The sequence below is a fragment of the Lynx canadensis genome, chromosome A1 (genome assembly GCF_007474595.2).
Source record: "Lynx canadensis isolate LIC74 chromosome A1, mLynCan4.pri.v2, whole genome shotgun sequence".
Taxonomy (NCBI): domain Eukaryota; kingdom Metazoa; phylum Chordata; class Mammalia; order Carnivora; family Felidae; genus Lynx; species Lynx canadensis.
The window spans coordinates 210,254,544-210,278,295 of record NC_044303.2 but is presented as its reverse complement, the minus strand read 5'-3'; the positions used below and the strand labels follow the sequence as shown (position 1 = coordinate 210,278,295).

Genomic DNA, 23,752 nt, shown 5'->3' with positions numbered 1-23,752 from the left:
TGACCTGAGCCATCCAGGTGCCCCTCTCCTCTTCTAACCAGGGCAGGTTCCCTGTTGTACAGAATTATCTGTTCTCTGTATCTGTGAATTGGGTTGGTTTTTGTTGGTTTTAGATTCCACAGGGGAGATCATATGTCATTTGTCTTTGACTTATTTCTCTCAGTGTAATGCCCTCAAGGACCAATCATGTTGTCACATATGGCAAGATTTCCTTTTTTATGGCAAAATAATATTCCATCATGTATATACCACATTTTGTTTGCCCATTCATCCATCTCTGGACACTGTGGATGCTTCCATGTCTTGGCTATTGTAAATAATGATGCAGTGAACATGGGGGTGCATATATCTTTTTAAGTTAGTGTTTTCTTCTCCTTCACATAAATACCCAGAAGTGGAATTGATGGATCTTATGGTAGTTCTATTTTTAGTTTTTTGAGGACCCTCCGTATTGTTTTCCATAGTGGCTGCACCCAATTACATTCCCACCAGTAGTGCACAAGGGTTTCCATGAATTTGTGTTTTAAAGCCAGACATATCACATAGTTAACCAATAATTAATGTGCTATTAGTTCATAGTATTGCTATGTCCAGAGAGAGAGATTGATTTATTGTATAGGAATATGTCATCAGTTTTCTGAGATGACACTTCCAATCCTAAGTTTATTTCATAAATTCTGTTATTATATATAGCTATTATTTCTGTTTCACAAAGTGAATTTGCTGAGTATTTTCAAAGTATGGGAAGTTTACCAAAGTCTCAGTAGTTTAGGGGCACCTCGGTGGCTCAGTTGGCTGTGTTGGACCCTTGATTTTGGCTCAGGTCATGATCTCACAGTTCGTGAGATCTTGCTCTGTGTCAGGCTTTGTGCTGACAGTGTGGAGCCTGCTTGGGATTCTCTCTCTCTGCCCCTCCCTGACTTGTGTGCCCATTTTTCTTCCCCACCGCTTCTCTCTTTCAAAATAAATAACCTTTTTTTTTTTTTTTTTTTTTTTTTTTTTTTTTTAAGTCTTGGTAGTTTGGGGCCCCTGGGTGGCTCAGTCGGGTTAAGCATCCAACTTTGGCTCCAGTCATGATCTCACGGTTCATGGGTTCAAACCCCGTGTTGGGCTCTGTGCTGACAGCTTAGAGCCTGGACCCTGCTTCAGATTCTGTGTCTCCCTCTCTCTCTGCCCACTCCCACTCGCACTCTGTCTCTCTCTCTCTCAAAAATAAACATTAAAAAAAAAATTTAGGGGCTCAGTTGGTTAAGCATCCGACTTCGGCTCAGGTCATGATCTCACAGTTCATGGGTTCAAGCCCCACGTCCTGCTCTGTGCTGACAGCTTAGAGCCTGGAGCCTGCTTCAGATTCTGTGTCTCCCTCTCTCTCTGTCCCTCTCCCGCTTGCACTCTGTCTCTCTCTCTCTCAAAAATAAACATTAAAATAAAAATTTAGGGGCTCAGTTGGTTAAGCATCCAACTTGCTCAGGTCATGATCTCACAGTTCATGGGTTGGAGCCCCACATGCTGCTCTGTGTTGACAGCTCAGAGCCTGGAGCCTACTTCCGATTCTGTCTCCCTCTCTCTCTCTGATCCTCCCCCACTTGTGTTCCTTCTCTCTCTCTCCAAAAAATAAACGTAAAGTCTCAGTATGCGTGTGTGTTCGTTCGTTCATATGCATGTTCAGGGTCACTGCCACAAGAACAGGGGCCAGGCATCAGAACAAACTCAATCTTCACAAGCTATATGTTAAGAGTAGTAATGTGCATTTGTGCCCATTCTTTGTTTGCTTTTCTGTCCTTGAGAAACAAGGGATTAATTCTCTACATAATTCAGATTTAAATAGAGAATCTAAGTGGGAAAATTTTCTTTTCTCACTCTTTAATATATTCTGTAGCCCAAAGGTGATAATTGTACACAATGTTTCTTGAATAATTTATTACTTTTACAAATGATTGATTTTAAAAAATTGTGTTGCTATTTCAGCTTTCCACTGACAAAACTGTGAAAGTCCTAAATATCTTGGAGAAGAATATTCAAGATGGGTCCAAGCTTTCCACTTTGTTAAATCATGTAAGTTTAAGATCCATATTATTAATTTTACCTTTACCTTTACTAAAGTTTTTTCAAAAGAACTTTGATTTGTAGGGAAATCCCAAATTTCATTAATTTAAGCTAAACTACCATTTGCTAGTTATGTTCATTAGTGCTGCTGCTAAATTACATTTAGTAATTCAAAATTACATTGTCAGTTCACTGCTTTGACATAAGCAACAGATTTAAATTCATTTCAGTTTACAGAACTGATCTTTAATCTTACATTATGCTCTTCCTTGTGTAAGTGGATGAGTGTGTTTAAAATATTTTTTCATTTATGAAATGATAGTAATTCTTTTTCTTGACCTTTCCTGAAGAATTAAATAGTTAGAAACTTTATGTTGATTTCCTAATGTATCCTAAAACAGGAATCCTTATATACCATTTTTATACCTTGTTCAAATGGTCATTGAAAAGATTAAATCAAATAATTCATGTTAAGTACTTAACAGTGTCTCCACATCTTAAGTTCTCAATAAACATTAGCAAATGTTAATGTATTTTAGTACCTTTATGTGAAAAGCAGTAGCAACATAATGTAATGGTTTATAAACTGATTGAAATAAATGACCTGGAATCTACCTTCCTAGCAGTGTAGCTGACTTTCAAAATCATGTCTATATTTGAATTGATCTTGATAGCTCTACCATTAATAAATAGAAACACTGATGCTTATAGGCATTTATTATGAGATAAGAATTTGGGAAAGTTTTGATTTACTGAATTTTCCTTATTTTTAAAACCTGATTACAAAACTATTGTATTTATTATAGAAAATTTCCAAAACACAACAAGCTCAAAACGGTCCGTCCATATTCTCATCTAGCAGTAACCACTATTAACACTTTTGATGTATCCTAAAACACTTAGTACATGCACTGGATCTTATGAGAGAAGTGTTCTTGGTATTTGTAGAAGCCACAGGATTGCTAAGTGATCTACATGGAATAAAAAATCTAGAAAATTAATCTCACGATATTTCTATTAAATATATCTATATTTTTCCAATGCCCTTTTTAAATTAGTTTTTGAATGAGAAACAGAGGGCCTAGAGAAACCTATAGTGGCAATCTACTACGTCCTTAATCTACAAATTTTTTTAAAAGACTTTGACAAGAAATTCTAACAAATGTCAAGAATCTAGAGTTCTGGAGAGCTGGCAGACTCAGTCTTACTGAAATTATTCTACTTCCTGAAGCCTTAGCATTATTTAATGTGTTGCGGGTAGCCTTAACATTTGGCATGAATGATGAACGTTCTTAACTGACTGTTCCATACAACAATTTTATTGTCTAAGAAAGGCTACTTTATCTTATTTTTTTGAGTAGGTATGTAAGCAGTAAAATGAAAAAAAGCTTAGAGAAGTAGGAAAAAATAATGGAGTTTTTAGGCATTAGTGATTAGAAAGCCCTTCTCTGCTTTACATATATCATGATTTTGTTTGTTTCATTTCCCAATGTATATAAGCTTTGAATAACATGCATTTGAAAGTATTCCTGGAGTGTAAAGTTTGTATTTCATAAATTAAGGATGTGATAGGATTCTCACTCTCAAAGTAAGATTAAAAGCACTCCTTCCCAATTATAATGTAAGTTGCTAGTATGTAAATTAAAATGCAGTCTTCTGTCAGTTGAATTATCCATTTCAGAAAATAAATTATGTTTTCAGTAGTCTGCATAATAACCACTTTAATCTCTGTTTCAAAAATATGGTGATGTTTGAAAACAAGTAATAGGAATGAGACTATTACATTTTACTACTTTTAAGTGAGGTCTACTGTTGTTTTCATATTTGCTTCGTTCTCACAATAGCAAGCAGAACTTAACAAAGTTTTGACTGTCATAATGTTTATATACCAAACACAAAATTATTTATATAAATTACAGTCTTTAGCTAATAAATCTTAGGTTTGGATAAAGTACATAGAAGATAAAGATAACTATAATTTTGTCATTGGAGTGTCATCTAGTGGTGAAATTAGGAGATAGAGTATATTATGTTTGAAAACTTTGAAATAAAAATCTTAAAAGTAATATCAGTTTTGTACTTCATTCCTGATGTTCATGCATGTACACGCACTGGGGCACTTGACTGGCAGTAGAGCATATGACTCTTGACCTCAGGGTCGTGAGTTCAAGCCTCACATTGGGTGTAGAGCTTACTTTAAAAAAAAAAAAAAGTACATACATAAAAATATTTAATATGTTTCCACTAGGGAAAATCAAATATCCCTCTTTTTTAATATATATTTTAACCTAAAAATGTGTTTGTTTCCATTTCACTAACAATGTGCTATTTTATAGAATAACGATACTGAAGAAGAAGAAAGATTATGGAGAGACCTTATTATGGAGAGAGTTACAAAATCAGCAGATGCCTGTCTTACAACTATCAACATTATGACATCCCCTAACATGCCAAAAGCTGTATATATTGAGGATGTAATTGAAAGAGTTATACAATACACTAAATTTCATTTGCAGAATACGCTCTATCCTCAGTATGATCCTGTTTACAGACTAGATCCTCATGGAGGTTGGTTTGCCTTTTTATATTGAAAGCTGTTGAGTATAATGTCAAATTATTCTATAATTTTATTATGTTGGATGGGTCAGAATGCAAGAACTTAAAATGGCTAAAAATTATTACATCCCATAAGTTATAATAAATACTGGCTTTAATTTACCTAGAGTATAGAACTTTTAGTTAATCTAGTACTGTTTAAGTGTAATTTCTTTAGCAAATATTTACATATATTAGAAGCAATTTCTACTGGTTAGGGAAAAATCCCAGATAATATGAGCTTTTGGTTCTATTTATCCCTTCCCCCTAATTTTATGCAGAATATAGGTTATCCACAAAATGAATTGATTCAAGATGTATATTCTTTGTCTTATTTATAACCTTTATAAATGAACAGTGAAATAGTTAACGTATATATATTTAAAAAGAGAGGAGGGCACCTGGGTGGCTCAGTTGGTTAAGCGTCCAGCTTCGGCTCAGGGCATGATATCATGAGTCACGGGTTCCAGCCCTGTGTTGGGCTCTGTTCTGACGGCTCAGAGCCTGGAGCCTGTTTCCAATTCTGTGTCTCCCTCTGTCTCTGCCCTCTCCTGTTCACTCTGTCTCTTTCTCTGAAAAATAAATAAATGTTAAAAAAAATTTTTTTTTTAATAAAAAGAGGGGGATATACTAGGTGTTCATGAATAATCTATAATTAATTACTTATTGTTTAATAATTGCAAGTTAATGGAAAGGGAAATAGAATCTTACCATTCTGCACCAATGAGAAAAAATAGAAAGGTAAGTATTTTATAAGAATTTTGGTAGCCACTGAAATGTGCCATAGATTATCTGTTACAAGAATGATTACTTACAGGGCGCATGGATGGCTCAGTCAGTTAAGCATCGGACTCTTGGTTTTGGCTTAGGTCATGATCTCACCATTCGTGAGATCAAGTCCTGCATTGGGCTCATGCTGATAGTGCAGAGCCTGCTTGGAATATTCTGTCTCTCTGTCTCTCTCTCTCGAAATAAATAAACTTACAAAAAAAAGAACGACTACTATCTAAATATCCCTAGAGAATAAATTTCTTTTTTTTTAAATATTTGTTTATTTTTGAGAGAGAGGGAGCAAGGAGGGGAGGGTCAGAGAGACAGGGAGAGATAGAATCCCAAGCTGCATTGACAGTGTAGACCTCCACGTGGGGCTCAATCTCGCAAACTGAGATAATGACCTGAGTCGGATGCTTAGCCAACTGAGCCACCCAGAGGCCCCGAGAATATTTCTGTTTTAATAAATACCAGCTTTATTTGCCATGTTGTATATTTATGTGCCACCCCCTCCCCCTAGAAAAGTGTTCCCTTAATTCATAAAACAGTTTTATTACTGTTTATTAAAAATTATTAAAAGTTGATAAATTACTTGTTTTGAATTTTTTTTCATTTTAGGAGGCTTGTTAAGTTCAAAAGCAAAACGGGCTAAATGTTCTACCCACAAGCAGAGAGTAATAGTAATGCTTTATAATAAAGTTTGTGACATTGTTAGCAGCTTATCAGAATTGCTAGAGATACAACTTCTCACAGACACAACAATTCTTCAGGTAAGTGTTTTTTGAAGCATTTTGTTACATTTCTAGACCAAATGACTTAAGAATACAGGGTCTGAGTTCAGTATAACCTTGCTTACTCAGTAATAATGGCATCACTATGTTAATTTTTTCCATTCAGAGTATATCTACAGTGAAGAAATACAAGTCTGGGGAAGTTTTAAAAAGAAACATTTAGGGCACAGGATAGGTGAATGTAGAATTTAAATTCTAGAATTTAAAGTTTAGAGATAAATGATCATTTCCTTTGAAATATGCCAGGATATTTTCATCCAGAGTAGCAAAATGTTTTGTTTCTTTATATTCTTGTGAGATTTATCAACCCAACATGGGGAGATCAGAGGAATGGCCACTATAAAGGAAGGTATGTGCTGATGTGTTTGAGGGTGAAAGGAGCAGAAACAGAACTAGGTAGATACTGATGATTAATGAGCGTAAAGAAAATGCTGTCTCAGTTTTTTCTGGTAAGTTTATGAATGTTTTGAAATTTAGTTAATGTAGACTGTTTCTGAAATTAACTAGAGATGTATACTGATTACTTTTTTATGTGTACAGGTATCATCAATGGGAATAACACCATTTTTTGTGGAAAATGTCAGTGAACTACAATTGTGTGCCATTAAGTTAGTCACTGCAGTAAGTATAATCAATTCATACTTTTTGTTATCCCCCCCCCCCCCAGAAAAATATATCCAAACTTGCCAACATTAATGCAGATTCAAGTTTTCCATAGATTTATTTCAACATAAAGACTGTTTTTGTGTGCCTTACATTTTAAACACTTCTAAACTTTTAAAAATACTTCAGTTAATAATTCCTGAATATCTACAATTAAATCAAAATTATTTAAAATCACTTAAATCTTGTCTTTCATCTCTAAGGTAGCATACTCCTATAAATGAAACTAGTATATTCTAACTTCTACAAGAATGTTATTATAATTAATGATGGAAAAGTTGTACAGATTAAGTCATTGTCATTGAAGATGTTGAAAACATTTTTATTTTAAATGGCAGATATTTTTTATCACGTGATATAGTATTTCTGTTTTCAAATAATTATAATAATTTGAAATCTTATAATTACTAAACAGGTATTCTCAAGATATGAAAAACATAGGCAGTTAATTTTGGAAGAAATTTTTACTTCACTTGCAAGATTACCAACCAGCAAGAGGAGTTTGAGGAACTTCAGGTAACTAATTATAGCAAAGACCAAGTACAATGAAGAATTACATTATATTATAATCCTTATATATTTATTCCTCATCATCCCTGATTTTTATTTTAGTGATCAGATAAAAGCGAGGCAATTCAGTCAGAGCAGCATGAAGAATAACTCAGATATGTGCAAAAACAGTGCATATTTGGGGGACTTAAAGAAGTTCCTTCATCCTCAAGTGTAAAAATCTATGATGAGGTTTTTCAGTCTTGGTGCTGTGGACATTTTGGATAGATAATACTTTATTGTACAAGACTGTTGTTGTATACATTGCAAGATGCTTAGCAGCATCCCTGACTTATACCTTCTAGGTGACAAGAGAACCACTGCCTCCCCTTCTAATTGGCACAACCAAAATTTTCTCCAGACACTGGCAGATGTCCCCTGAGGGTCAAAATCATCCTTGGTTAAGCCATAATAGAAAATAGGGCTTGAAAAAGTCAAAGGCAGTTCCAGTGTTTTATAGGCCATACTAAGGAACTTAGATTTAATCCTTTTATAGTAGGAAGTCATGGAGACTAAAGGCTCTTAATTCAGTAAGCACAGAGTAACTGAGAAATGTTATATACTGCTGTGGTCAGCATGATTTTCTTTGTTGTCATAGGGTATCATTATCATAACTATCATTATAATATTCCTGACTGATTAAGTGTATTAACCTGGCATATAGGATTATGTTTAGATTGCTTTGAAAGCTATCTTACATAAAATAATTATTTTTACCTTAATTTTTTAGCCTCATTGTGTATAGTCTTATTAAACCTAAAGAAAAACTATCAGCATATAAGAGAAGTCTTACACCTTTACCGTATCTTTAGAATTGAAGATTTAGAATTTGATTTTTTACATTCTGTGCCACTGGCCTCGTACCCTAGGATAGATGATCAAGAGCTGACTGTGTAGCAAATTTTAATAAGAAAATGAGTACCAGAATGCATGGGCATTTGGAAATCTTGAAGACTTTCCTCATTTTAAAAATCATTTTGAGAAATGTTTGATACTATCCATTTATAAATTTTTATCTGCAGTGCATATAAAGTATAGAAATTTGTATTAAATATTGTATTTTTCCTTTGACCACTTTAATTAAGTATTTATAGGCATTGAATTGGTATTTTTTCTAATTTATTAAAAACAGACATAAGGACACTATTGTAAGCACTAAAGATAATGTCTAGAAATATTGGTAAAGCGTCCTGAATTTTCAGATGATAACATGACGAGTCAAGTTGAACTTCTCTTCGTTCTTTGTATGATTTAAATATTTTCTTCTTCATTAAAGGTTAAATAGTAGTGATATGGATGGAGAGCCTATGTATATTCAGATGGTTACAGCACTGGTTTTGCAACTAATTCAGTGTGTTGTACATTTACCATCATCGGAGAAGGACTCTAATTCAGAAGAGGACTCAAATAAAAAAGTAAGGAATCTTTTATAACTCCATACTTTTATAGGAAGCAGCACCTAAATTCTCTACGATTCTTGTAAAACTGAAGTTCTTAATTAGGACTTTTAAGACTGGTCTTTAGGATCCTTATATAGAGCACAGGATTAGTTTTTAGGAAACCTGAGTTCTGGTACTGACGATTTTATCTACTAGTCACAAAACATATAGATCATTTTAATATGAGTTTGTTTGCTCAGTTGTAAATTGGGTATGATAATACCTAACAAGCCTTTTGTATCACCTTGTAAGTTGAAGTGAGATAGTGGATGTGTAAGTGATTATTATAACTGTCTATACTAATGCATACATATAATTGTAATAATATGTAATAAAATGTAATTAATTTTCATGCAGAAGTAATGAACATTCTCACTGTTGAGTAAATTATAGCTAAGATTTGCTTTTGGTTTTATGGCTTTTACCTATCAATGCTTATAATTTTTCCAGGTTCTTATAGTATTACCATAATTTTATATATATATATAAAATTAAGTAAATGAATAAGTGAAAAATGCAGATCAAGAAAGTTGAGGTCACTGTCCCAATCTGATTTTTCTCTCCTGTCTTTCCTTCCTTATCTTTGGTAACAGGTATCATGAGAATGTTTAGCTCCTTCCATATATTTATTTATTTATCTGCATAAATTTAATGTAGAATTTTTTTATTTTACAGAAGTGATATAGCTAATTTTTTCAGTCAACATTGTTATTAATACGTAAAACTAATACCAGATTCCTTTTACTTAAACATATATAACTGTATCACAACTTAAGAGTTTCTCTAGGTATACTTAGAAGTAGAATATTAAATAGTGTACATGCATTTTTAACTTGTCAGTTTGCTCAACAAAGTGGTATTTTAGCTTTCTTTCTGTTGGATTTTATTTATTCTGGTCAGTCTGAAATGATACCATATTTTATTTTGTATATTCCTGGTAACTAGTGAGCTTTTTCATGTATTTATTCACCATTGGATTTCTGAAACTTTGAACAGACTGTTTATATCCCGTTCTTTAAATTTCTAATAAAGGAATTGAATTTTCTTTTGCATTATATTTCACCATTTCATAAACTTTGAGCTTGGATTGTCTTTTTCTAAATTCTTTTTGTATTTTCAGTCAGTTTCTGCTCACCTAGATCATAAGAAATTATTGATACCGCATTTGCTTAACCACATTTGTTAGTCTTGCATATTTTAATAAATTAAAATGAAGTCAATATTTTTATTTAGTTTTTATAAGGTATTTAAATGTGTTTACTAAGGGTGCCTGGGTGGTTCAGTTGATTGAGTGACCGACTTCCGCTCAGGTCACAGTCACGCAATTTGTGGGTTCGAGCCCCACATTGGGCTCTGTGCTGACAGCTCAGAGCCTGAAGCCTGCTTCAGATTCTGTGTCTCCCTCTCTCTCGCTACCCCTCCCCTGTCTCTTTCTCTCTCAAAAATAAATAAACATTAAAAAATTTTTAAGAAAAAAAATTTTTTATTTAAAAAAAATTTAAGAAAATGTGTTTGCTAATTGTAGCTTATTTCTTTATATATAAAAGAATAGTCTAAGCTTCTTAGTGTTTAAATGTATCACCCCTATTCAGTAGTAACATGGCAATAGCAACTGAACTAACCTTTTTTTTTTTTTTTTTGGTTATTTTTTATACCTATATAAATTCATTTTTCTCAATCTAGGTTGACCAAGATGTTGTCATTACCAACTCTTATGAAACAGCCATGAGAACAGCCCAAAACTTCCTTTCCATCTTCCTTAAAAAGTGAGCAAAATTAACATAATCTGATTTTTATTTCCCCAGGATAGAAAATAGTTCCTTTATTGTATATAAATGGTTAATCCAGTTTCCTGCCGTAACCTGAACCTTGAATGTGTCACCTTGGCCCTTGAATTCCTGATGTTTAAAATGAGGCAGTTGAAATATTAAAAATCCTAGGGGCGCCTGGGTGGCGCAGTCGGTTAAGCGTCCGACTTCAGCCAGGTCACGATCTCGCGGTCCGTGAGTTCGAGCCCCGCGTCAGGCTCTGGGCTGATGGCTCGGAGCCTGGAGCCTGTTTCCGATTCTGTGTCTCCCTCTCTCTGCCCCTCCCCCGTTCATGCTCTGTCTCTCTCTCTCTGTCCCAAAAATAAATAAATGTTGGAAAAAAAAAATTAAAAAAACAAAAAAGAAATATTAAAAATCCTAAATCTTGTGAGCTAGCTTATATGTTTGACTCCACAAGTTAAAGTACCAGATTGAAATTCTATAATTTTTCTTCAGTAAATTTGGGGGCATTCTAATTGATAGGAAAGTTTGTGGAGAGAGGTTTACTTGGCCTTCATAGGAATTTGTGGTAATCTCAGAAAAAGAGTAGTCATTTTAAAAAATGTGGTGTACTTGCCGGAAAGTTAATGTTTATAATAGTCAATAAATGAATTACCTATAATAGAGGGAAGAATGAAATTTGAGAAATAGATTCATTTTAAGCCATGTTATTTATATTTAATGTACTCTCTTATACCTTATTATTAGATATGGGGAAGAGAAAGCTTAGTTAACAAAATTTCAATCATATTGATGGACAAGTCACCTAAATTCACAGGCTTTTCCTTATTTATCTTTGAACAGATGTGGTAGTAAGCAAGGTGAAGAAGATTACAGACCACTATTTGAAAATTTTGTTCAAGACCTTCTTTCAACAGTCAATAAGCCTGAATGGCCAGCTGCTGAACTACTCCTTAGTTTGTTAGGGAGACTGTTGGTAAGAGTATAGCATTTAAAGATTATTAGATTACTAGAAGACAACATAATGAGGATGTACTCTGATTCACAGATGATGAATTCTTTAAAAATGTGTAAGGAAATATGACCATTGCATCTTTATTTTTGCATGTGCATAACTGTACACAATACTGTCAATATTTGGTAGAAAACTTTGAAATCTTGTGACTTTTGGTGCTTTCATTTCATTACAGAAGATAACAGTACTTTAAAAACTTTGGGGTGGGGTTGGAAGTATATTGTTAGTTAAAAGCATCTCAATACTCAATCATAAATTATTATAGTTAATTCATTTCAAAGCATGAAACTGATTAATGTGAATTCTTTTTTATCATTAAGAATATCTAAAAACATGACACTTTCTAATTCTCATGTAATACAATAGGAAAATGCAAAGAAATATTATGATTTCTCTTTTTATTTTTAAACTATATTTAGACTTCTGCAATACAAATCGTTACAAAGCTTTTGGGACCCTTACATTCTGTGAACTGGAAAACATACAAATAAACAGTTGAGCCTACATTTTTAACAAACATGACTGTGTTCTTAGGTTTAATCTGTACTTTTTTTTAATGAAAATGTTCAGAAAGCAACCACTTCATGGGACAATATCACAAGAAAAAATACTTAAATTTCAAATAATACAACATAGATTTGGAATTTGTATGATAAATTGCTATTAAAAATGTCATAAATTGATTAAATAAAGATTATTTTGATGTTTAGGTTCATCAATTCAGTAACAAGTCAACAGAGATGGCTTTAAGAGTGGCATCTCTTGATTACCTTGGAACTGTTGCTGCACGATTAAGGAAAGATGCCGTTACAAGCAAAATGGATCAAGGGTCAATAGAACGAATTTTAAAACAGGTATTGAGATCAAGGATTAAAATTATGGGAATAAATATTAGTTAAGTACTTTCTTTAGGTATTCTTATATTAGTGTTACATTTCATTTTATAAATTCAAAATAAGATCATGCATTTCCAAAAGTGGACTTTTCAAAAACCCCACAGAGAAAGTTAATACCTTAGAGTGAATTATAGTGTCTAACAGGAAGTTTTAAGTGATTTATATAAATCATTAGTCTAATTTCTTTGTGTGAACTGCTTTTATGAATGTATGATGCTGTTTTCTATTTTATTTAACTAAGTTTTATTTAAGTCTTTAATTTACTAAGATGTTGATTTAGCACTCCCAAATTGTTTTCTACCTTTGAAATTTGTGTATCATTTTATATTGGGGAAGGGTGAGGAGGAAGACTTCTTTTCATTTTACTATATTAGTTTTCATGTTTGGCAAAAAAAAAATTATTGTTGCTTCACTTATTTTTTTAAGTGTGAACGAGGTGGTAATAATGCTAAAAGTTACTTAAGAAAATTGGTAAATGATCTCTAATCCTACCATACACAACTGTTTTCATTTTCTTTATACCTTTTTTTTTAACATTCATAATCATATTCATGCTGGCCATTAGAAATGCCTCTAATATTTTTTATTATACTTTGTATTTTGAAATAATTTTAAACTTACAGAAAAGTTATAGGAATAATGCAAAGAGTTCCCACAAACCTTTCACCCAAATTCCTTACTTGTCAACAATTTATAACATTGCTTTATCTTTATGTAACATTTCTTTTTCAAAATATACATGCTTGCATATCTGTTTGTCATTTTTTTTTAACTATTTGAGCACACTTACTGCCTCCCAATACCCTTGAATTTCAAAGTATGATTCCCTAGACAAGAGGTACTAATATTAACATCACCTAAGGACTTGCTGGAAATATAAATTCTCAGGACTCATCTACTAAATCAGAAATTCTAGGGGTGGGGCCCAGCACTGTTTTTTGATAGACCCTCCAGGTGATTCTAATGAATGCTGAAGTTTGAAAAACACTGTTTAGTGTATATTTTCCACAAACAAGAACTCTTGCTTAAATATCCACAATACAGTTCTCAAAAGCAAGAAATTACCATTAATGTAATACTACCATTTAACACTGCCATTCCCATTCTATTTCCTAGATTATAATTTATTGCTATCATTATTTTAATGTTCCATTTATCCTAGAATTGACCTGTGAGAGCCCCTTTTAGCTGACTTTTGTGTCTTTTTGATATGTTACCATCTTTCTTTGAGAACTTTACTTTGTGGCACAAGATGTTTCAGGAGCTCTCTTACTTTCATTGCCTCAGCCCTGGAATCTGCCGTTTCACCAAATATTACTGTTCTTTTTGTTGGAGAATGGTAATTTAGAAACCAAGATGTAGGTGCCAGGTGCCTTTCAGTATTTCTTAGAGTGAACCTACAACTTATTTGTTACATACGACCATGTAGATTGTACACTGTAAAACTTGAGGGGAAGGGTCATTTGTAAGTATTCTTACGGTTCTTGACATACATCCACATTGCTCTTGGAAGTTTACAGTGTACTAGTTTACAGTGCTATGATGAATTTCTCCATGGACCATTTCATCACACTCTGAGAACAAAGGTTATTAAAATCTTTGTTTTCTACTTAGAGATATTCTAAACCATTTTGGCATTTCATGTGGTAAAGCTAGAGTATAAAGCTATAGACATGAATGCCAGCTCAGTTCATTTCTGGCTGTGTCTTGTTCTTGACAGGAACTAAAGATTCTATTCCTAGATCAAGTGAACAGCTCACCTGCTACTGTATATTTAATATCCTACATGAAATAAAGTACTATTTTTATATTACAAATAGAAGTATTTCTCTTCTAGAATGTTTTAAAATATCCCAAAGAAACCTATAACACATAGTAAAACAGATAACAGTTTCCATTTTTAAATTAAAAGTTTGGAATTGCCTCTTTTTTTCCAAACAGAAAACCAATGTGTAGGACCTTCCTGTCTCTGAATACTTAACACGTTATTCTGTTAATTTTTATGTCAGCTACCTATGCACCTCTTTCAAAGCAAGATGACGTGTAATTCATAAAAATAAGGGCCAGTCTCAGCTATGAGTATAAATTTTTTTTGTGAAGTAGCATTCTTCTGTTTTTTTTTTTCCTTTTAGTTGCTATACTTAACATTTTGATTTTTTATCATTTATCAGTTTTTTCCCTAGATTTGTATTTACAACTAGATGAATTATTAAAATACACTAGTGATGTAATTTTTGTTCTTCCTTGGTTTATTTTGTAGGTTTCAGGAGGAGAAGATGAAATACAACAACTACAGAAAGCATTGCTTGATTACTTGGATGAAAACACTGAGACTGATCCTTCACTAGTGGTAGGACTCTTTTCTCCCTTTTTTGGAGATAACACATCAAATTCAAATTGGGTCTGAAAGAAAATTGGGAAGTGTCATGAAGAGGAAGGTTGTTTGGAATCCTGATCTTTTATTTAAGACAAAGGGATACTTGATGATATAAATTAAAGAGAATGGTTATGGATTGATTTGTCTTACGGAATTTTGGTACAGATATGTATTATATAAAAATGGTGTGAGAGGGGAAATAGTTAGAAATCTTTCCATAAGTTATCTTTGAGACTGAGGTAGGTCATTGCTCTTCACAATGGACATGGCCCAGGTGGTGCTTGAGATGATTTATGAGCATATAAAAAGAAGCTATTAGAATTTTATGTGTATATTTCTTTTTAAATATAATCCTTAGTTCTATTTTTATGTATATTGTGCATCCAAATTATTAGGATAATAGGCTCATATATAAGATTTATAAACCATATTAGGAAACACTGTGCATGTATTAGGGCACTTTGTTTTGTTTTTTTAATGTTTATTTATTTTTGAAGGGGAGAGAGACAGAGTATGAGCAGGAGAGGGGCAGAAGAGAGGGAGACACAGAATCTGAAGCAGGCTCCAGGCTCCGAGGTGTCAGCACAGAGCCCAATGTAGGGCTCATACTCACGAGTTGTAAGATCATGACCTGAGCCGAAGTTAGATATGCTCAACTGACTGAGCCACCCAGGCACCCCAGGGCACTTTGTTTTAAGTTTATTTATTTTGAGAAAGAGAGAAAGAGAGAGAGTGTGGGGGAGGGGCAGAGAGAGGGAGCAAGAGAATCCCAAGCAGGCAGTGCAGAGCCCAGTATTGGACTTGATCCCACAAACTGCAAGATCATGACCTGAGCCAAAATCAAGTCAGATGCTAAACTGAGTGAGCCACCCAGGCACCCCAGTGTACTTTTTAATTTTTTTATTTTTATTTTTTACTGATGGGATATGTAGGATAAAGAGGTTGGAGGTAACTAAGCTATTTAGTCAACTACTGCACGTTTTTAGTCTACATTGAAAGGAACAAATAATAGATGTGCCTTCATGTTAAAATGTTTCAGTAATAATTGGCTACGTATTTCTTGAAGAAGTAAGGTGGTTTTTGAAAGTAAATGGAGGGGCGCCTGGGTGGCTCAGTCGGTTGAGCGTCCGACTTCGGCTCAGGTCACGATCTCGCGGTCCGTGAGTTCGAGCCCCGCGTCGGGCTCTGTGCTGACGGCTCAGAGCCTGGAGCCTGTTTCACATTCTGTGTCTCCCTCTCTCTCTGACCCTTCCCCATTCATGCTCTGTCTCTCTCTGTCTCAAAAATAAATAAACGTTAAAAAAAATTTAAAAAAAAAAAAAAAAAAAGAAAGTAAATGGAATCTTGTACCTTTGGCATCTTATCCTATTCTAAACTTTTCCAGTTGATAAATCATCTGTCTAATTTTAGTGACCTATGTGTGATGCTTTTTTCTTTGTTAAGTAATTGATGCTTGTCTTAAGTGTTAAGACAAAGCAAAATAATAAGTTTTGTATCATTCAGATATTCAAACCTTTTGGCTTTCTTAAAATTTGTTTTTGTTGGGGCGCCTGGGTGGCGCAGTCGGTTAAGCGTCCGACTTCAGCCAGGTCACGATCTCGCGGTCCGTGAGTTCAAGCCCCGCGTCGGGCTCTGGGCTGATGGCTCAGAGCCTGGAGCCTGTTTCCGATTCTGTGTCTCCCTCTCTCTCTGCCCCTCCCCCGTTCATGCTCTGTCTCTCTCTGTCCCAAAAATGAATAAACGTTGAAAAAAAAAAAAAATTTAAAAAAATTTGTTTTTGTCTGCTACAAGTTGCTTTAAAGTACACCTGTATATTTATTCCTGATAGTGAGCACTTTATCAGTGGGTTGGAAATTTCATTTAAAAATTCTCTTAATTTTATCAAGCTCAGATCTTACCTATTTTCTTTTTAGTTTTCTCGTAAATTCTATATAGCCCAGTGGTTCCGTGACACAACTCTGGAAACAGAAAAAGCAATGAAATCACAAAAAGATGAAGAATCATCTGAAGGAACACATCATGCGAAGGAAGTTGAGACAACTGGTCAAATCATGCATCGAGCTGAAAACCGGAAAAAGTTTCTTAGAAGCATTATCAAAACCACACCTTCTCAGTTCAGCACATTAAAGTAAGATCCAGAGAGAAAGCATCTTTACTTTTTCAGTTATCTCTTTGATATCTATCTACTTGGCAAAAAACTTAAAAAAATAATTTAATGACTTTTTGTTGTAGGATGAATTCTGATACTGTGGACTATGATGATGCTTGTTTGATTGTTCGATACTTGGCCTCTATGAGGCCGTTTGCCCAGAGCTTTGATATTTATTTGACACAGGTAAACTAAACCAGAATTCCTTGTACAATGATACTGATTTTTCTGATTATGGATATTTGTGGAATAGCGTATGATGTCTATTCACTGTTGAGAACAGATATTTTAAAAGATCATGAGAGTAGCATTTGTTTCTGTGTTCCATATTTGTTAAGATGTCTTTTTTTACATGCCTTTTACATACTGATTCACATTTTACAGATAAATGGATATATGTATAAATATACATATATGGTATAGGTAGACTGGTTGATGTTATAAAAATAAATTACTCAATTACCAAATTATTACTTAAATAATACTAAATATTCTGAATTAGGTACTCATAGCAAGGTTTTAGTGGGGCTACACGTCCTTGCACATGAGCATAGCAATGAAATAACAGGTTTAATTGAGAATGCCAGGATAAAGAAAAGGCCTTAAAGTATAGAATGCCTCAGTTACTATACTGACCTGTAAGTTAAAACTTTGGATCAGTAAGATAACATCTTCTACCCATATAAATATTAAAGGGAGGTAAATCCAATATTTATTTTCATTTCTTTTGCATGTTTTCATGTATATTTTGTTAAATGTTGTATGTTCTAAAATTTGTGAAAATACCGATGTTTGCTCGGCAGATCCTTCGAGTTCTTGGTGAAAACGCAATTGCCGTTCGAACAAAAGCCATGAAGTGTTTATCTGAGGTTGTTGCTGTAGACCCCAGTATTCTAGCAAGGGTAAAGAAGAGCACAAATGATTCTTCTCATTTGACTATTGCATTCAAGTTAAGATATTAGCTCTACTTAGTAGTATAAATTATATTTTCTTTATTTTCCTTTAGCTTGATATGCAGCGAGGAGTTCATGGACGATTAATGGATAACTCCACTAGTGTTCGAGAAGCAGCAGTAGAATTATTAGGTCGATTTGTTCTTTGTCGACCTCAGCTTGCTGAGCAGTATTATGATATGCTGATTGAAAGAATTTTGGTATGTTGTTTGGTCATTTTTATTATGATTCATAAATATAATTTTGCCTTTCTTGTATCACATTTTTTTAATTATTAAGCTAGAAAAGTAAGTGTCAATTACTTATTTATATTGCCTAATCTCTATACTATAGCATCTTTCTAGAGGAGGACATGTTCCCCACCTCACTCCTCACCCCCAAAAACCTGTCCATGTTTATTTTACACACACACACACCCTAAAGATAGTTTAAACCAGAATGAAAATTAAAAGCTAAGGTTGTAACTCTATAGTGCTGATTCAGTGGGTTGGAAGGCAAGGGAAAGCCTACAGGTAGGTACTCTTGGTGCCAAGAATCAAATCTAGAAAGTGGTGGCTGGACAGCAGAACATTGGGCAGATTCTAATCTCCAGTCTCCCAGGTTTAGAAAGTAGGAAAAATGTTCTCCATTCCTACCCTACCTTGAGCTAAGCTAAGGATCCTAACAATTGGACAGAGTACCAGCAGGGGAAGGGGACACAAATTTCAAGCCCAGCTCAGCCATAGGCCCAAACAAAGAACTGAGGAAGGACAAGTTTCTTTTTTTTCTTTTCTTTTTTTTTTTTTTAATGTTAATTCATTTATTGAGAGCGAGACAAGAGCACAAGTTGGGGAGGGGCAGAGAGAGAGGGAGACACAGAATCTGAGGCAGGCTCCAGGCTCTATGCTGACACGGGGCTTGAACCCATGAACTGTGAGATAATGACCTGAGCCGAAGTTGGACACTTAACCAGCTGAGCCACCCAGGTGCCCCAAAGGACATATTTCAAGAGGAGGACTGCTCGATACTATAAAACAAGTCGTTTTTGAAAATTAGGACTCCTTTTTTTCAGTTAACTCCTCCATTTTAATGATGCAAGTTTACAATGAGTAAATGATAGGAACTACAATGGCATAAATATTTTGGACAGGAACCTAGAATAAATTTATATGAATGTATATAAATAGGAACAATTATTTTGTTGACAGCTAAGTGCAGAATTTTGGTATCTGACAATATGTTTGGATCCTTTGTGTGTTATCTGCATGTTTCTTTAAAGCTGAATTATGACAAGATTTAGATACCTGCATTATAAACCAGAAAGCCATTTGAGTCTTAAGAACAAACTAAAGAAATACTATTCTAAGATAATCCTTTCTTGTATGTCATGGAATTCTCTGGTCCTGAAGCCTTTCCCTGGAAAATAAAAGGAAACAGGAAACACTGATGTTACAAAATATCTGTGGAATCTCCACATCACTCACTGCAAGCATACTGACTTCTGTAACTCAAAAGAAATGCATTAGGCACAAGATTAGGTATTCCCACAGTGACAAGAGTTTATCACCTTTAGTCTAGTGTCAGAATATTATATGACTAAGAGTTAAAGATAATTGCAGCTTCAACTAGCATAAAATCTTGATTGAAACAAAGAATTTAAGGAAAGAGTGCAATAAACTTTTTCGTGTTAGTGCTTCTTTTCAAGAATGAAAGGCAGGGGCGCCTGGGTGGCGCAGTCGGTTAAGCGTCCGACTTCAGCCAGGTCACGATCTCGCGGTCCGTGAGTTCGAGCCCCGCGTCAGGCTCTGGGCTGATGGCTCAGAGCCTGGAGCCTGCTTCCGATTCTGTGTCTCCCTCTCTCTCTGCCCCTCCCCCGTTCGTGCTCTGTCTCTCTCTGTCCCAAAAATAAATAAACGTTGAAAAAAAATTTTTTTTTAAAAATAAAAAATAAATAAAAAATAAAAAAAAAAAAGAATGAAAGGCAAAATCAATAGGATTCTCAAATTTGGAGGATCAATAGGATTCTTCAAATTTAATGAAATCCAATAGCATCTACCTAAGCGATATATCCTAAAATATTTTAGTGATTGTCAGACTATATAATGGAAATAAATATGCACATTAAGTGTCCAATGCTTTTTATTTCTAAAACGCTTTAATTATTGAAAATTTGTGAAGAGTGTTAGTGCAATGAACCCTCATGTATCTAACACCGTATCTATATTTTTTGCTAAATTAGTTTAAATTAAATCACAAACATTTTGCTACTTCCTCCATGTATACTTCAGCCTGCCTCTCCAAAAGTGTGGGTACTGTTCTTATAAACAAAACCTGTTAATCTCACCCAACCAAATTAACACTCCCTAAATATCCTGTAATAACCAGTTGATACTTGATTCTCCAGTTGTCCCAAAAACTGCAGGGGGAGTTTCTAGTTTACTTTTTTTTTTTTGAACAGAATCCAGTCAAAGATCATACTTTGCATTTGGTGATCAAGTTTTAAAATTTAGAGTACTCTCTTTTATAGACTTCCCCCATTACATTGACTAATTTAAAAAGACCAGGTCAGGGGTGCCTGGGTGGCTTAGTTGGTTAAGCCTCTGGCTCTCGATTTCAGCTCGAGTCATGATCTTGTGGTTTGTGGGATCGAGCCCCTTATTGAGATTTGTGCTGACAGCGTGGAGCTTGTTTGGGTTCCCCTCTCTCCCTCTGTCTCTGCCCCTCCACCCCGCACCCCCCCCACCCCCCGCACATGCTCCTTTCTCTCTCTCAAAACTTTAAAAAAGAAAAAAAAAAAAAAAAAAAGACCAGGTCAGTCTTGTTATTTCCTCATGGCTTTGTTTAATTTGTTTTTTTGTTCGTTTCTTTCTTTTATTTTCTATGAACTGTAACATAGCGACAGTGGTTTGATTAGATTTAGGTTTAACATATTTGTTAAAAATACTTCATATGCTGTTTAAGTGCCAGGCACTATTCTAAATGCTTTTAATTTGTTATCCCATTTAATTTTGACAAGTTTATATTCTAGTGTCATGTTCAGTGTTATTCAGTATTTTTGCATGTATTGGATATCATATTATAAAAGTAAAGCAATACAGTAATCCATGTTTGTAGTAACATTAATAAGAAAGAATATAAAGAGGAAATATATAGACCATCTTTATCACGTTAATAAGTATTCAACTGGGGCGCCTGGGTGGCGCAGTCGGTTAAAGCGTCCGACTTCAGCCAGGTCACGATCTCGCGGTCCGTGAGTTCGAGCCCCGCGTCAGGCTCTGGGCTGACAGCTCGGAGCCTGGAGCCTGTTTCTGATTCTGTGTCTCCCTCTCTCTCTGCCCCTCCCCCGTTCATGCTCTGTCTCTCTCTGTCGCAAAAATAAATAAACGTTGAAAAAACTGATATTATAAAAAAATAAGTATTCAACGTACTGCTTGTTGGTATTTATTTCCTGATTTCATTTTATCACATTTCTTACACCTGAGCATATTGAGCTTTCTGATATTTAAAAATACTTTTCTATTCTTAGGATACTGGTATCAGTGTCAGGAAAAGAGTAATAAAGATTCTAAGAGACATCTGTATTGAACAACCAACGTTTCCAAAAATTACAGAAATGTGTGTAAAAATGATTCGCAGAGTCAATGATGAAGAGGGCATTAAGGTAAGATGAAATGATGACTGTTTTAAAGTTCATTTTTCATTAACATTTTAAATAATTTAAATGTTTATTATAGCTAAATTTTGTAAAATGTGTAACTATGAAAAACCTTTCCAAGGAAATCAACATTTTTAGATTATCAATTCAAAAATGACATACTTCCATACATTTTTATTTCTAAATCTTGTATTAATAAAATCTGATCTTTCTCAACCAGTTCAATTATATTTAATGCCATTGTAGTGATTACATTATATGCAGCAAGTTTATTATCAAATTAAAGTTATTTTATTTTTTAAATGGTATGTACTTGGTTTTCTAAGTTAAATACTTTGTTGAAAGTATAAACCTCAGTTCATTTGTGAATTTATACGTATATGATGGTCCCAGTATTTTTTTTGTTTGTTTTGTTTTGTTTTTAACAGCTTCCCCCCCCTCAAAAAAAAGTAAGAAAAATGTTTTTTAGTTTGATCAAAACATTTGTGGGGCACCTGGGTGTCTCTGTCATTAAGTGTCCAACTTTGGCTTAGGTCATGATCTCACAGTTTGTGAGTTCAAGCCCCGCGTTGGGGTCTATGCTGACAGTGCGAAGCCTGGAGCCCACTTCAGGTTCTGTGTCTCCCTCTCTCTCTGTGCCTCCCCTGCTCATGCTCATGCTCTTTCTCTCAAAAATAGAATAAATATTAAAAAAAAAAAAACCTTTGTGTACTATGCAGATATCACCTATTTAAAATTTTTACCAATTGAAAAAGATTATAATTTTGAAAAATTAATTGATGATTGTTTTCAAAAATTGAGGAATTTGTGCCAAAAATTTCTGGTAGTTTGTGCTTTGATTCGTTATTTGTAGCTTTGTTTTTGGCTTTTTTTTTTTTTTTTTTCTTCATGAACAGAGATCATGCTCTACCAATAGAGCCAGCCAGGTGCCCCACCTTTGTTTTGGATTTTATTTTTTATTTAAAAAAAAAAATTTTTTTAACGTTTATTTATTTTTGAGACAAAGAGAGACAGAGCATGAACGGGGGAGGGGCAGAGAGAGAGGGAGACTCAGAAGCAGGCTCCAGGCTCTGAGCCATCAGCCCAGAGCCCGACGCGGGGCTCGAATTCACAGACCGTGAGATCGTGACCTGAGCTGAAGTCAGACGCTCAACCGACTGAACCACCCAGGCGCCCCTGTTTTGGATTTTAATGAGAATTTGGGATTGAGAATTTTGCCATGTTTGTTGTAGTTGTGTAGTTTGAAATTTTCTTTTTTCTAGAAATTAGTAAATGAAACATTCCAAAAACTCTGGTTTACTCCAACTCCACACAATGACAAAGAAGCAATGACGAGGAAAATTTTAAACATCACTGATGTGGTAAGGACTCGAACAAGGGTGTGGTCCCTGTGGGTACAAACCTAGTTGAGGCCTCCCTCTCTTACACAGAGAGAGACAATGATGAGATATTTGTTAATCTTGACATTTAATACTACAGTTGACCCTTCAACTGCACAGGTCCACTTATACATGGATTTTTTTTCAATAAGTACAGTATAGTACTGTAAATGTATTTTCTTTTACGATTTTTAAATAACATTTTCTTTTCTCCAGTTTACTGTAAAAATACAGTCTGTAATTCATATAACATATGTGTTAATCAACTTTATGTTATTGGTAAGTTTTCTGGTCATCAGTAGGTTATTAAAAGTTAAGTTTTTGGGGAATCAGAGTTATGTGCAGATTTTCAACTGTGCAGGGGGTCAGCATCCCTAACCCCTGCATTGTTCAAGGGTCAGTTGTACTTCCCTTCCCTTACATTCTGGAGATACTCAAGGGATGCAAGGAAGATGAGATTGGTGTTTCTGCATTGCCCTCCTTATTAGCATTTGTTGACTTAAGCGCTGATACTGAAATTCTCCAGATTCCTCCAGTGATTGAAAACTGACAGGGGAAGGAGAAGTAGATGAATAGGTAACAATAGCCCAGGGATAGCAGCCTAAAATGAGATAGTACTTTTTCAGAAAACGTGAATTAAGATTAGTTTCATTATGTTTAATTATACACATGAGCTATAAATATTTTTTGCCCAGAATACTTTTTATGTTTTGAACATAAATTTTC

The 23,752-nt window shown here is 34.4% G+C and overlaps 1 protein-coding gene across 4 annotated transcripts in view; it reads left to right on the top strand.

Annotated features, from left to right (window-relative positions):
• Positions 1-23,752, top strand: part of NIPBL (NIPBL cohesin loading factor) — a 202,867-nt gene that overhangs the window by 138,649 nt on the left and 40,466 nt on the right. For 3 of the 4 annotated variants that reach the window (XM_030331102.2, XM_030331128.2, XM_030331119.2), the window contains 16 exons: positions 1,969-2,055; positions 4,383-4,614; positions 6,031-6,182; positions 6,744-6,824; positions 7,282-7,382; positions 8,692-8,830; positions 10,538-10,620; positions 11,467-11,599; positions 12,349-12,492; positions 14,795-14,884; positions 16,825-17,039; positions 17,144-17,246; positions 17,864-17,962; positions 18,067-18,213; positions 21,519-21,653; positions 22,910-23,008. In XM_030331102.2, coding sequence (XP_030186962.1) covers positions 1,969-2,055; positions 4,383-4,614; positions 6,031-6,182; positions 6,744-6,824; positions 7,282-7,382; positions 8,692-8,830; positions 10,538-10,620; positions 11,467-11,599; positions 12,349-12,492; positions 14,795-14,884; positions 16,825-17,039; positions 17,144-17,246; positions 17,864-17,962; positions 18,067-18,213; positions 21,519-21,653; positions 22,910-23,008 — 2,040 coding nt within the window. The remainder of the gene's footprint in view (positions 1-1,968; positions 2,056-4,382; positions 4,615-6,030; positions 6,183-6,743; positions 6,825-7,281; positions 7,383-8,691; positions 8,831-10,537; positions 10,621-11,466; positions 11,600-12,348; positions 12,493-14,794; positions 14,885-16,824; positions 17,040-17,143; positions 17,247-17,863; positions 17,963-18,066; positions 18,214-21,518; positions 21,654-22,909; positions 23,009-23,752) is intronic. The other variant, XM_030331112.2, reaches the window with a different exon arrangement.